Genomic DNA, 14370 nt, shown 5'->3' with positions numbered 1-14370 from the left:
TTCGGGAACAGCTTCTCCCCTACAGCAATTAGGCTATTAGAGACTACAACCTCCAAATAAGTTTATGACTTTATGAATAAGTTTATTGGCCCATTATGTGCATATACAAGGAATGTGCCTTGGTGCTCCGCTCACAAATGACAACACAAACATACAGTTAACAATTAAGAATAAAGCATAACCACATCAAAACAATAAGGATACAACATTACGGTCTAAACAAGTGGGTGAAAATAAACCAGAGCAAAAAAGAGACTACAGACTTTGGTTATTGAGTAGAAGTACTACTCGTGGGGAAAAAAGCTGTTTTTATGTCTGGCTGTGGCTGCTTTGACAGTCCGGAGTCGCCTTCCAGAGGGAAGTTCTTCAAAGATTTTGTGGCCAGGGTGAGAGGGGTCGGAGATGATCGTGCCCGCTCGCTGAACTACATAGACCTGGGAGCATTGGTTTTGTGTTTTTGCACTATTTGGAGTTTGTAGTATTCAATAGCCTGTTATTTGCTGGGATGATGCTGTTCCTGAATCTGGACATCACAGTTTTCTGACTCTTACAGTTAATTTTTCAGCTTAATGACTTTTTAATCTTCAACCTGAACCTACTGAGTAATTCCGGTGTTTGCTCTTTTTATTTTAGGTTGCCCACATCTGCAATACTTTCCTTTGGCACCTCATTACAATTGTTTGGGGTACCAAAAGACATTTGGAAATGCCACCAAAACTTAAAGATCACTGTGCCCAGTGTCGAACAAATGATGAGGATAAAGGGGACAAAAGATATATGCAGGAAATCTGAAATAAATACAGAAGACTTAAAAAATAATCTGTGGAGAGAGGAACAGGCACAAAATTTCAGGGCGATGACCATTCAATGGCAGAAAAGTCAATGGCCCAAAATGCTGTCTGTTTCTCTTGTCACGGATGCTGCTTGACCTGCTGACTGTTTTCAGTCTTTGTTACACGAAAATAAGCTAAGGATAACAGGACAAGAAAACCAGATCTACCTTTGGATTTCCCGGACTGAACCATTTTATGTAATTGTTGATTTGCTTGAAAACAAATCCTCTGTCCATCAGTGAGAAGCACCTCTGAAAATAAATAGACAAATAAAATTAATTCCGAGATGGAAAATCATGCTTGGCATTTTGAGCAGCAGCCAAGTTGTAACAGGCTTCCGAGATTTTGTTCTTATTAATGCTAGATGCAAACGTGAACAGGTAGGAGAGGGAGATACTAAAAAGGCTCCCACCTTAATAAACACAGCGAGACTGTGGTTCGCATTACGAGCTTCTTCCGGTTTGTCTTTGTATTTCTGTGTGATGTGTGGCATTAACAGGTTAACCAGCGTCTCCACTGTGTGTTGATAAGAGGCGGGGAATCGCTGGTTCCGGAATAACTAGGTAAACCAGACAACACGTGACATTTCAGAAAATAAAATCAGTAACTCCAGCATCTGTAGCAAAATCTCTCAATTGTTCATAAACTTCTTGCACCTCGCAATCACTGTGATCTACTCCAACTGTACAACATTTGGTTTCCTGCATCCCTCAATTCTGGAATCCCATCCCCGAATTTAAGTGCTCCACCACAGGTGGCCATGCCTTCAGCTCCTCGGGTCCCAAGCTTTAAAGTCGAAGTGCTATACAGCCGAAACAATCCCTTTGGCCCAACTTGCCGACACCGGCAAACATGCCCAAACTACCTGCCTATATTTGGCCCATATCCCTCTAAATCTATCCTATCCATGTATCTGCCTAAATGTTTCTTAAACGTTGCGATAGTACCTGCCTCAACTACCTCCCCCATCACTCTTTGTGTAAAAAAGCTACCCCTCGGGTTCCTATTAAATGTCAACCCCCCCCCCCCTTAAACTTATTCTCTGGAATTCCCTTCATAAACCCCTCTGCCTCACTCTGCTTCAAGATATTTCTCAAGCTCTGGGAGACAGGACCTCTCTCCAAACAGAGATCAGACTCATTCTGTTTGCTGACAGTCATAAGAAGCCCTGAGGGATGCTAAACAAGGTTGCAAGCAAGTTGTAGTTTGGAATGGTAATTAACTTGTTCAGGATATGGGGAATCCACAGAGACTGTTATTTATTACCTATCCCCAGTTCCCTCAAATTGTGGACATTTAAGAATCAACCACAATGCTGGAGTAACTCAGCGGGACAGGCAGCTACTCTGGAGAGACAGAATGGGTGATGTTTTGGGTCGAGACCCTTCTTCAGACTAACATGTTTAACATGAATAACATGTTTCCTTCTCTGAAGCACACAGTGAATCAGATTGGGGTTTAATGAAAAGCAAGTGGTCTGCTTTTTAAAATGTTTTACAGATTATTACCTAAATTTAAATTCCACAGTTGTCATCATGGGATTTATATTTGAGTCTCAGGATTATACACCCAGACCTCTGAATCACAGTGACTTAGCCACTGTACCACCATTGTAAACACATTATCTATAAAATCAGCATTCCCATGTGGAATTGTAACATTTGAATGAGGAAGTTAACAATTCACACAGGTCTAAGAATGACTGCAACTTGGACATGGAAAGGAAATTTCGCTCTGGCTGCGAGTTCAACAGTTCACACCCAGCAGTGCTGCTACAATTTACTCAAAGAAAGATTCCAGCTGCATAAACCCACATCCACCTCGACCAGTACACCCCTATACAGTACTGAGAGAGCAGTGCACTGCCAGGGGTTAGGCATTATACCAAGACCACTCCCTACGCCAACCCACTTGGCCTTGAAGAAAATGGCCATACTAGCCTGAAAACGCCCAATCACCCCTCAGCCTCCTTCACTCCAGCGAAAACAAGCCCAGCCTATCCTATCTCTCCCCATGTCTAAAATTCCCCGATCCGGGCAAGATCCCACTGAATCTGCTCTGCAAATGCAAAGCTGGAAAAACAAGCAAGTCGCTCATAATAAACCCTGACAAAGAGCATTGTGATGAGGGGGACAAGGTTTAAAGGAGTTGTGCAGGCGAATTTACTTTGCACAGAGAGTGGTGGGTGCCCGGAACATGCTGCCAAAAATGGTGGTGGAAGCAGATACGAAGGTGGCATTTAAGAGGCTTTTGGATAGGCACATAGAATGGGGGGAAGTGGGTCACGTGCAGGCATCATGTTCTGCACGGACGTAGTGGGCCAAAGGGCCTATTTGTGTGCTGTAGTGCTCTATGTTCTGTGATAATGATCAGAGGAACTGTTCCATTGCGCTGGCTCGGAAATAAACATTGGCTGGGAAGAAGAGGAGAAACCCCTGTTAGACTTTCGAGATACGGCGGGGAAAAGGGTTCTTCAGCCCACCGAGTCCGCGCTGACCAGCGATCATCCCGTACACTAGCACTATCCTACACACGAGGGTGAATTTACAATTTTACCAAAGCCAATTAACCTCCAAACCTGTACATCTTTGGAGTGCGGGAGGAAACCGCAGCACTCAGAGAAAACCCATGCGGTTACAGGGAGAACGTACAAATCCCATACAGAGTAGTCAGGATTGAACCCTGGTCTCTGGCACTGTAAGGCGACGACTCTACTAGTGCGCCACTATGCCGCCCCAAGATTGTTCTTTGAACAATCCAAAGATATGTTTTATGTCCCATAGAATTGCGCAGTTACAAATGGGACTGGTTTTGCAAGATGCTTTGCTTCCAAATCTGGAGGCTTCAGTGGTCACATTTAATACTTCCTCTTCTGTGGTTTTAAGGCACTTCATTCATTCCCACAAACCGTCCTCAGCCACAACAAATGTGGCAGCGACACAAGAGTTCAACAATAATTCACTCATTTGGTTCGTAAGTCCTGACAGCTGTTCAGCCAGTTGCAAGGTGAAAACACAGAAACAGATGTACTGACCATCCCTGGGACATTTGTCACCTCAACAAATGTTCAGTGAAAGCACGAGATTAGAGGCAACTGTTGAAAATAACCAGTGCCTCCTCACCCCTGAGCTAACACTGATCCATGTATTCAGGTAAACGGCTGTGTGTAATAATTCACCAAGCTGCTCAATGAGATTAAGCAACAGGAACAGCACATGTGCAAAGTACATCACAGAAAGAAGCCATTCAGCCTGTCGGGGTCCTGCCGGCATTTCTGCCCCCTCCCATCTCCATCTCTCGTCACTACCTTCTCCCAGTCCAACCCATTCCCCTTCTGTTCCTGCTGTCTTTAATCCAGCTTCCTGAAAGTGATTTATGCTCTTCTTCTCAACATCTCCCAGTGGGGGGGAGGGAAAACACATCTGAGGCGAGGATGACTTAGAATTGGAAAATTCAGCATTCATACCGTTGGAACATGGACTACCCTGGCAGGATATGAGGTGCTGTTCCTCTGATTTGCACTGGGCCTCAACCTGGTGAAGAAGGCCATGGATGGACAGTCAGTGGATGGACAGTCGGTGTGGGAATGGGAAAATGAATTTTTACTGGACTTAATCTTGCACTAATTGTTATTCCCTTTATCATGTATCTACACTGTGCATGGCTCGATTGTTGTCATGTATTTTCTTTCTGCTGACTGGTTAGCAGGCAACAAAAGCTTTTCACTGTACCTCGATACATGTGACAATAAACTAAACTAACATTGAAAGGCCATGCAACCGGGAGCTTGAGACTGTGGTTAGAGTACAGGTATTATGCACATCGGGAGAGGTTAGAGTAAGTAAGGGTAGTGGAAAAGTTGAGGCAGTTGGAATGAAATGGTCTAAAGAAGGTAGAGGGCCATCCGGGGGATTCCAAGAGGAGGGGGTCCAGTGGAGACGGGAGAAGGGGTCATCACTGGGTGGTGAGGACTCCTTCCCATAGAAAAAGGCCCGGAGGCGGAAGAAGAGCTCCACATCGTGGTGGACCAGGAAATCGTTGAGGTGGGGGCGGAGGGGAACAAAGGTGAGGCCTCTGCTGAAGACAGACCGTTCCGTATCAGAAACGGGGAGGTCAGAGGGGATGGTGAACATACGGCAAGGGTGAAGGATGGGGTCGGAGGAAGGCAAGTGAGTAGATGGAGGCCGAGACGATGTCTGGTGGGGGGATGGTGGGTGTTCAGAGAGGAGGGGGGCATGAGGACTATTGTATGGGTGGGGAGTATCTGGGGCCACATGGTTAAAAGGAGAAGACAATAGGTGCAGGAGTAGGCCATTCGGCCCTTCGAGCCAGAAGGGGAAGAACCAGTGGAATCCCCACTGAGGTTCACTGTAGGAGGGGGGGAGCAGTAGGACCCAGCAGAGTCAGACCAAGTGGTGTGGGAGTCCGCATCGTGGAGAATGTGGGCCCGGTTCTGAGCCTGGGACTCGGGTAAGGCGACGGCTGTGGCCCGCTGGTGGATGGACGGTGGAGTGGCGAGGGTTAGCGGAATCGCTGGTGGAGGCCCACGGGGGACTGGAGTCCGGGTTAGCGGACGAAGCGTCGGTAGTCCAGGTCAGCAGATGGCCTATCTCTCCTTCTTAACCCCATTCTCCTGCCTTCTCCCCATAACCCCTGACGCCTGTGCTAATCAGGAATCTATCTATCTCTGCCTTAAAAATATCCATTGACTTCGCCTCCACAGCCTTCTGTGGCAATGAATTCCACAGATTCACCACCTTCTGACTAAGGAAATTACTCCTCATCTCCTTCCACATCAGAGGCCACATCAGCAACACTGAATGTGAATCTTTGCCATGCCTGGAAAGGCCATCTCTTGAAGATGATGAGCGAGGAGATGTAAGGGGTCCAAGTGCTGCACCTCCTGCAGTTGCAGGGGAAAGTGACTGGGGTCAAGGGTGGATGGGTGGGGGTGGGATGAGTGAACCAGGAAGTCATGAATGGAGTGGACCCTGTGCAAGGTGGAAAAGCGTGGGGAAAATAAGATGTAATTGCAGGCGAGACATTATCGCAGCAGGTGGAAGTGACAAGGGGTCGGGGGTCATGGGGAGAAGGCAGGAGAATGTGGTTGAGAGGGAAAGATAGATCAGCCAAGACTGAATGGTGGAGTAGACCTGATGGGCCGAATGGCCTAATTCTGCTCCGACAACTTATGAACTTATAACAAAGGATGATGTGTTGGGATGCAGAGGCTAATGGGGGGGGGGGGTGAAAGATCAAATAAAAATCTCCATCCAGCCCAAATCTAACCACGGGCTATAGAATTCCCGCAACAAAATGATAGCTGACAAGTGACTGCTTACCTTCAGTTTGCTGGTTTCTATAAGATGCTGTGCCATTGATTTTATTAATGCCTCCAGGAAGAACCAAGAATACTGGAAGCAAATAAAGTATTCAGTTAGAGTCAAGAATGTAAATTTCAAACAGGTATTAAAAAGACGAGGAAGATGAATCAATGTTCTCAAAGAGCATCAAATGATCATCGGGCTTCATTCACTGCAGCAATGAATGCATTGAATGATGCAGTGAATGAATCATTCAATCACTGATTCACTGTGATGAATTCACCATACATCGAGGACATCTATATACTAAAACTCTCGTTTGTTTGTTTGTTAGGGAAGGAGGGGAAGGGAGGGAGGGGGAGGGGGGAAGGGGGAGGGGAGAGGAGAGTGTGTTGCAGCAATGCAGTAGAGGTTTGGGCCCAACGGTTTGGGCCCAGTATCAATTAAAGTGCAGGAGGAGCAGTGGGTCAGGCAGCATCTGGAGTGGGAATGGACTGTCAAGGTTTGGGTTCGAGACTCTTCTTCAAACTGTCCACTCCCTCCCCAGATGCTGCCTGACCCCGCAGAGTTCCTCCAGTACTCTTTGTTTTGGTCAAAAATTCTCCCATGAGGCAGGAGGTATAGAAGTGTGAAAATGCACACGTCCAGATTCAGGGACAGTTTCTTCCCAGCTGTTATCAGGGAGCTGAATCAGCCTACAATGAGAGAGCAATCCTGACCTACTATCTACCTCATTGGAGACCCTTGGACTACCTCTGATCGGGCTTTACTAGACTTTATCTTGCATTAAATGTTACTCACATTATTCCCTTTATCGTGTATCTGTACACTGCGGACGGCTCAATCACATCATGCATTGTCTTGCCACTGACAGGTTAGCACGCTACAAAGGCTTTTCACTGTACCTCGGTAGATGTGCCAATAAACTAAACTCAACTTAACTCCTTTGTCTCCATATTAAGAATACTGGTACATAAATTCATCCTCAGCTGCTGGGGTGGTGTGGCATGAAACAGTGGGTGCAAAAGTTAAATGATTCAATTTCCTGGGCTAGTAACCAGTCACCCGGGCATCCACATCAGTCTTGGTGGCATCTCAATGCTGCTCTCTGGATCACCGTTCAAGGCCACGAGATCATGTATTCAATGCATTGCGCCCTGTCCCATCACTCGACCCATATCATCAAGTAACAAGAGGGCTTAAGTTAAATCTACCTTGAGCAGTTTGTTGCAGGTGAGAAAGTCAGCCGTTGTCTTCAGCAGAACCGTCATGGATTTGGTCAACTCTTCGTGAACAGTCTTGCACTTTGAGGAATTCCAAGGTTCGGTCTTGAAAACAAACTGAAGCCACGAACAATTGGCAGGAAGGAAAGGATTAGACACTGCATGTTCACCAGCACCTCACCCAACTCACAGACAGTAATTCTCTGAGCCAGCTTTAAGCCAGCTGTGTTGATACCAACATAACACGGGTAATGTAAGTCCCAGCAGTAAATGGGACTTTAAGGTTTTGCATCGATCTGACAGAACCTTAGTCTATTGATGCCAGCTCAGAGACCCCGGGCTCTCCGCTATTTCTGCCAAACATATTCAATGCAAGGCTCTATATTTGTTTCAGAAAAAAACCCATTTATTGATTGTCTCTCACAAGGCAAAAGCTCCCAAGGCATTTCGCAGGAGAGGGATCAAATGAGATTTGACAGTCAGTTACACAAGGCAATATTAAGCAGGCGCTGTAGGTTTTAAGATGTGTCAAGTTGAAATATCATATGAAAGAGAGATTGAGGGCTGGAAGGGCTCAGGGAGGGAATTCCAGAGCTCAGGGCCCAGGCAGCCTATTGCACAGACACCAATGATGGAGCAATTAAGTTTAAGAAAGAGCAAGATAGAATTGAAGGAGCAGAATCCCATTATAGGACAGAGAAGGAGAGAGTGGGGGGAGAGTGAGAGAGAGTGGGGGAGAGAGAGAGAGTGGGGGGAGAGAGAGAGAGAGTGGGGGGAGAGAGAGAGAGAGAGTGGGGGAGAGAGAGAGAGTGGGGGTGAGAGAGTGGGGGGAGAGAGAGTGGGGGGAGAGAGAGTGGGGGGAGAGAGAGTGGGGGAGAGAGAGTGGGGGGAGAGAGAGTGGGGGGGAGAGCGAGAGTGAGGGAGAGAGAGTGGGGGGAGAGAGAGTGGGGGAGAGAGAGTGGGGGGAGAGAGAGTGGGGGGAGAGAGAGTGGGGGGAGAGAGAGTGGGGGAGAGAGAGTGAGGGGAGAGAGAGTGAGGGGAGAGAGAGTGAGGGGAGAGAGAGTGGGGGAGAGAGAGTGGGGGAGAGAGAGTGGGGGAGAGAGAGTGGGGGAGAGAAAGTGAGGGAGAGAGAGTGGGGGAGAGAGAGTGGGGGAGAGAGAGAGTGGGGGAGAGAGAGAGTGGGGGAGAGAGAGAGTGGGGGAGAGAGAGAGTGGGGGAGAGAGAGAGTGGGGGAGAGAGAGAGTGGGGGAGAGAGAGAGAGAGTGGGGGAGCGGCCCACTGAGTCCACACTGACCATCGATCATCCATGCACCAATTCTATGCAATCCCACTTTCGCATACTGCACAAGTGGGGCAATTTACAAAAGACAATTAACTTACAACCCTGCACGCCATTGGAATCTGTGAGGAAACCGGAGCATCCGGAGGAAACCTATTGCGGCGACGGAGAGAACTTGCAAAATCCACACTTCTAAACTTCCACACTCTCAGCTCTACCGCTGTGCCATTGATGGGTGTGAGGAGAATGGACAGAGGTGAAACAAGACTCAGATTGACTTGGACAGAGTAGATGGTGGAGACCTCTAGGACCAGGCATTGCAAATATTGAAATTTTGGACAACGATGGTGAAGGAGTTTTGCGAAAAGCTGATGTTGGAAGAGAGTTATGATCCTGCCCGAGGAAAGTCGGTTCAAAGAAAGCAGAAGTGAGTGGGAAATCCTGCATTTACTCAACCGGTCAGGCAGCGCCTGTGAAGCATTGGCACTTCATGTTGATAACTTTTCATCAAAAGGGAACTGGACAACTGCTTGAGAGAGAATAATTGGGATGGTTATGGAAAAATAGGGAAATGGGCCTGATGGGAGTTAACAGAGACTCAATGGATCAAACGTCCTCCTCCTGTGCCATAACAATTCTCAGACTATAACAATATCAGTTGTGCAGCAACTTCAGAGGCCCCAGATGGCCATTGGTTTGCAGACATGGATGTATATATGTTTGGTTAGATCACTCGAGAATTATGGTTCAATAAACAATCTCCAACAGACAATAGGTGCAGGAGTAGGCCATTCGGCCCTTCTTGCCAGCACCGCCTTTCACCGTGATCATGGCTGATCATGCACAATCAGTACCCTGCTCCTGCCTGTAAACAAAGATCCCAGAGGTACTGTTCACAACTCTCACTCTCCAAACTCAAGCTCTGCCACATTTAACAACATTGCGTGCTGGATAATATACGAGTAATTTGCTCATCACCTTAATGTAGGACCTCAGATAGTGCTCCAACCCCTCGTGACACTGGGAAACGATGTGGACTAGAACCCTAGGGAGAGAAGACCAAGAGATTTCTGCATTAATATGCAACGATTAGAGTTTTTACAATTGCAAACAGCCAGGGGTTAACTAATGATTCCGTGTTCATGCACGATACAAAAATGAACACTAGTGTAAACAAGACGGAGACGGGGGAAGCAGGAGCAAAGAAATTATTTAACAATATACTCAAAGTGAATGCCAAGGCCTGAGAGATGGGAGATGCTGGAGTGTTTTGGGTGGGGAAGGGAGAGGGGGTGATCGCGATCATCGGTGGGAGAGCAGGCAGAGGGTACTGCTGGTGAGGAGGAGACATGGGAGTTACAGCGAGAGGGGGCTGTCAGAAGGGGGATGTATGTTGGAGCCAAAGGAGGAGGTGGGTGGGCAGAAGGGGTCATGTTCATGGGCTACAGCTCAAGGTTAGGTGAAAAGAGAGAAGAGGTACGAGAATGAGAGGAAACGTTTGCACAGACCACAGTTAACCCCAAATCAAAAGAGGCAAAACGCTAACGTCTGCCATCTCATGGGAGCAAACATCAGTGCCAAAATAAAATACTGCTGCCCTGCACCCCCCCCTCCATCCACCCCCTCCATCCGCCCCACCAGAGGCTCTGTTACAGTCACCTTACAGGCCTGCCCGACAAATGTCGCACAGAGACGTTGTTCTTCTCTAAACCATTTGCTCCTTACTGGGTGACAAACAAATGCTGACTAGTGAAGGCAAGCTGCCACAGCTGCTGTTTATCCAAGGCCGTGGGTCAAAGACCATTATGGTGTCCCATGGTGTTCATGGACATTTGTTTCAGCAACATTTATCTTGGACACCGCCATCTCAGCCCCGCACCCACCCCCCGCTCAGGTAGGCCCCGCTGCCGTCCCAGTCCACAAACCCTGCTGTGAATGAACCCCCCCACTTCCACCGATGGAGAGGGGCCCCGGTGCTGAATGATGGGAGAGGCTGTGGCTGGAAACTTTCTGTGCACCCCCCTCCCTCTGGCCCAGTGCTGGAGGGGCAGGGACATGTCAGTGTGCTTGATGGGCTGAAGGGCCTGTCGCAGCCCATCATCTATGGACCATCATCTCCTCAGTTCAAACCGCAAAGTGCTGAAAGGCCTGGGACATGTCAGTGTGCAGAATAGCAGGCGTGATGGACAGAAGGGCCTGTTGCTGCCCCATCTCGGGAATTCTCTGCCACAGAAGGCAGTGGAGGCCAATTCACTGGATGTTTTCAAGAGAGAGTTAGATAATGGTCCTCGGGCTAATGGAATCAAGGGAAAGAAGGATAAGAGGGGATCTTATCGAAACGTATAAGATTATTAAGGGGTTGGACACGTTAGAGGCAGGAAACATTCTCAATGTTGGGGGAGTCCAGAACAAGGGGCCACAGTTTAAGAATAAGGGGTAGGCCATTTAGAACAGAGATGAGGAAAAACCTTTTCAGTCAGAGAGTTGTGAATCTGTGGAATTCTCTGCCTCAGAAGGCAGTGGAGGCCAATTCTCTGAATGCATTCAAGAGAGAGCTAGATAGAGCTCTTAAGGATAGCGGAGTCAGGGGGTATGGGGAGAAGGCAGGAACGGGGTACTGATTCTGGATGATCAGCCATGATCATATTGAATGGCGGTGCTGGCCCGAAGTGCCGAATGGCCTACTCCTGCACCTATTTTTAATATATATATATATCAGGACGTGCAGGATTCTCTTTCAAAAGACAAGAGCTTTTACATTGTGTGGAAAAATATCTGCTGCCTTTACCAGCCATGCTCTGTCCTGCCCAACCTCTTTTACAGCTTTCTTTCTCGCCGCCCCCTTTCAAACTGTCTGAAGGGTCTCGACCAGAAACATCACCTTTCCATTGTCTCCAGAGATGCTGCCTGACCCACTGAGTTACTCCACCATTTTGTGTCTATCACACTATCATCCCACTTTTTCTGCACATTTAAGGCAATTTTACAGAGGTCAATTAATCTAAAACCTGCACGTCTTTAGGAAGTGGGAGGAAACTGGAACACTTGGAGAAAACCCATGAGAGGTCACAGGGAGAAAGTGCAAACTCTGCACAGACAGTCTTTCTTTGGTAAACCAGCATCTGCAGTTCTTTGTTACTACATTATAGCTGCTGCCTACCTGGTAACATTAACTGCAACCTCTTCGTGTGAAGCCCGGGCAAGAACTCGAAACAACTGGTTCAGTATTGTCGGCAGGAAGTTGATCATCACGTGGCCTTCCATCGCATGTAAACTCTGAAGGAAGAACAAGGAGAGTGGCTTTAATTATTCTCACCCAGCAAGGTTGATGCTTGGTGCACACCGAATGGTGAGGAGCCACACTGTGGAATTGCTGACGCCCACTTGAAGATTGCACTGTGGATGCGGGACAATTTCAGGGTCAACATTCAGACCAGGCAAGGCTGGAAGATCCTCAAGGTCTGTGGTGCACCAAATGTGTCTTTATGGCAATCCGGCTGTTTTGCGCTCATCATTATTAAGAATTGCTTTTTAATCGGAATTATTTAATGAACTGAACTTAAATTCTCAAGCAGCCATGGTGGGTTTACAGCTATCGACTTTAGAGATACGGCGCGGAAACAGGACCTTTGGCCCACCACGTCTGCGCTGACCCCAGTGATCCCCGCACACTCGCAAACTCCTACACACTAGGGACAATTTACAATTTTTACCGAAGCCAATTAATCTACAAAACTGTCATAGTCAAGGAGTCATATAGCACAGAAACCAGCCCTTCCTCCCAACTTGGCCATGCCGACTAAGGTGCCACATCTAAGCTAGTCCCATTTGCCTGCATTTGGCCCATATAATCTTCTAAACCTTTCCTATCCATGAACCTGTCCAAGTGCCACTGTGTAGATGAAGCAAGCTTCACGCCCTTATTGAAAGGTAAAGAGTTGAATTGACCCGACAGCACAGGGCTGGAGATGCAAACTCACCTTCAGGAATTTGACAAGTTCTGATCCAGAAGCTTGGGCTCCAGAATCACACTTCTGACAATACTGGAAGAAGTTGTTGATGTGCTGGTCCTGCAGATGATACAAGAGGAACATAAGACACAGGAGACAAAAGAGACAGCAGATGCTGTAAAAACACAGTGCTTGAGGAACTCAGCAGACCAAGCTACAAACAAAGTGCAGGTCAAAGCAGGTGCAGGAATTGCCCAATCAGACCATCATGACCTTCCCCACCGTTCTCTAAGATCATGGCCGATCCAATCTCAAACTCTGCGCCATTTTCCAGCTCTCTCCCAACACTCTTTCACGACCCTGCAGTTGAAGTATCTGTCCATACCTACCTTGAATATATTCTTGTCTTGAGTCCATGTGCCTGTGATGCTGCTGCAAGCAAGATTTTCATTGTACCTGTACCTCACCGAACTTATGCACGAGTAAGTTTAACTTTACTTGACTTGAGCTCGCTGTAAGAACTATCCAGTCTATTTCCACTGCTCCTTACCTGTAGCCCTGTAAATTATTTCCAACTCTGTCAGAATCATCTAATTCTTTGTTGAGACTTCACAATGGATCTGCCCTTTCCAGCCCTCTCTGCCTTGAATATATTCACCAAGATTTTGTTTTGAGAATTTACAAGAACAACCAACTTGTTAACCCAATTTACAGAAGATGTTGACTTATTTTTAAGCTGCTGCACATGATTCTCCCACAGGGTGTTTAACCTTTTAATCTGGGAATCAGGAGTTGGCTGCGCCTAACGGCTGCGGCTCTCTGGCAGTCTGTTGTCTTTTTTTCTTTTTTTTTGTTTGTGTCGGTGTTGGGATGGTTTTTGTTTCTGTTTTTGGCTGTGTATGTGTGGTGGGGGTGTGTGGTGGGGGTGTGGGGTGGGGGTGTGGGATGGGGTGGGGGGTGGGAAACCTTTATTTTATTAGGTCTCTTCCCCGGGGCGCGGCTCGGCTGCGGGCCTTAACATTGCCGGCGCAGCTCGGCTGCGGGACGTTTCAGTGCCCGGTGCGGCTCGGCTGCGGGCCTTAACATTGCCGGCGCAGCTCGGCTGCGGGACGTTTCAGTGCCCGGTGCGGCTCGGCTGCGGGCCTTAACATTGCCGGCGCAGCTCGGCCGCGGGACGTTTCAGTGCCCGGTGCGGCTCGGCCGCTGGACTTAACATCGCCCGGTGCGGCCGCGGGACGTTTCAGTGCCCGGTGCGGCTCGGCCGCGGGACGTTTCAGTGCCCGGTGCGGCTTGGCCGCTGGACTTAACATCGCCCGGTGTGGCCGCGGGACGTTTCAGTGCCCGGTGCGGCTCGGCCGCGGGACGTTTCAATGCCCGGTGCGGCTTGGCCGCTGGACTTAACATCGCCCGGTGTGGCCGCGGGACGTTTCAGTGCCCGGTGCGGCTTGGCCGCTGGACTTAACATCGTCAGCGCTGTTCGGCCGCGGGACGTTTCAGTGCCCGGTGCGGCTCGGCCGTTGGACTTAACATCGCCCGGTGTGGCCGCGGGACGTTTCGGTGCCCGGGGCGGCTCGGCCGGGGGGCCTTCCATCCCCTTGCGGGGGCTGTGCGTGTCGTTTGCCTCGGTAGGGGTCGAGCTGCCTGTCCGTGGGTGCGGGGGGAAGAGAGGGGAAGTTTTGTTGCCTCCATCACAGTGAGGGGGTGTTTGGAGTCACTGTGATGGATGTTTGTGTTGGGGTCGGGTGTCCTGTGTTCTTTTCT

The 14370-nt window shown here is 48.6% G+C and overlaps 1 protein-coding gene across 9 annotated transcripts in view; it reads right to left on the bottom strand.

Moving 5' to 3' along the window:
- LOC144595138 (dedicator of cytokinesis protein 9-like) overlaps positions 1–14370 on the bottom strand; it is a 264207-nt gene that overhangs the window by 69186 nt on the left and 180651 nt on the right. For all 9 annotated transcript variants that reach the window (XM_078402228.1, XM_078402233.1, XM_078402231.1 and 6 more), the window contains exons 23-29: positions 12640–12729; positions 11820–11935; positions 9638–9704; positions 7372–7497; positions 6176–6247; positions 1246–1392; positions 1001–1084 (exon numbers count right to left, since the gene is read on the bottom strand). In XM_078402228.1, the coding sequence (XP_078258354.1) occupies positions 1001–1084; positions 1246–1392; positions 6176–6247; positions 7372–7497; positions 9638–9704; positions 11820–11935; positions 12640–12729 (702 nt within the window). The remainder of the gene's footprint in view (positions 1–1000; positions 1085–1245; positions 1393–6175; positions 6248–7371; positions 7498–9637; positions 9705–11819; positions 11936–12639; positions 12730–14370) is intronic.

This window comes from Rhinoraja longicauda, chromosome 7 (genome assembly GCF_053455715.1).
Source record: "Rhinoraja longicauda isolate Sanriku21f chromosome 7, sRhiLon1.1, whole genome shotgun sequence".
Classification (NCBI taxonomy): domain Eukaryota; kingdom Metazoa; phylum Chordata; class Chondrichthyes; order Rajiformes; family Arhynchobatidae; genus Rhinoraja; species Rhinoraja longicauda.
Note: the sequence above shows the minus strand (reverse complement) of the source record. Positions and strands in the feature narration are given on the sequence as shown.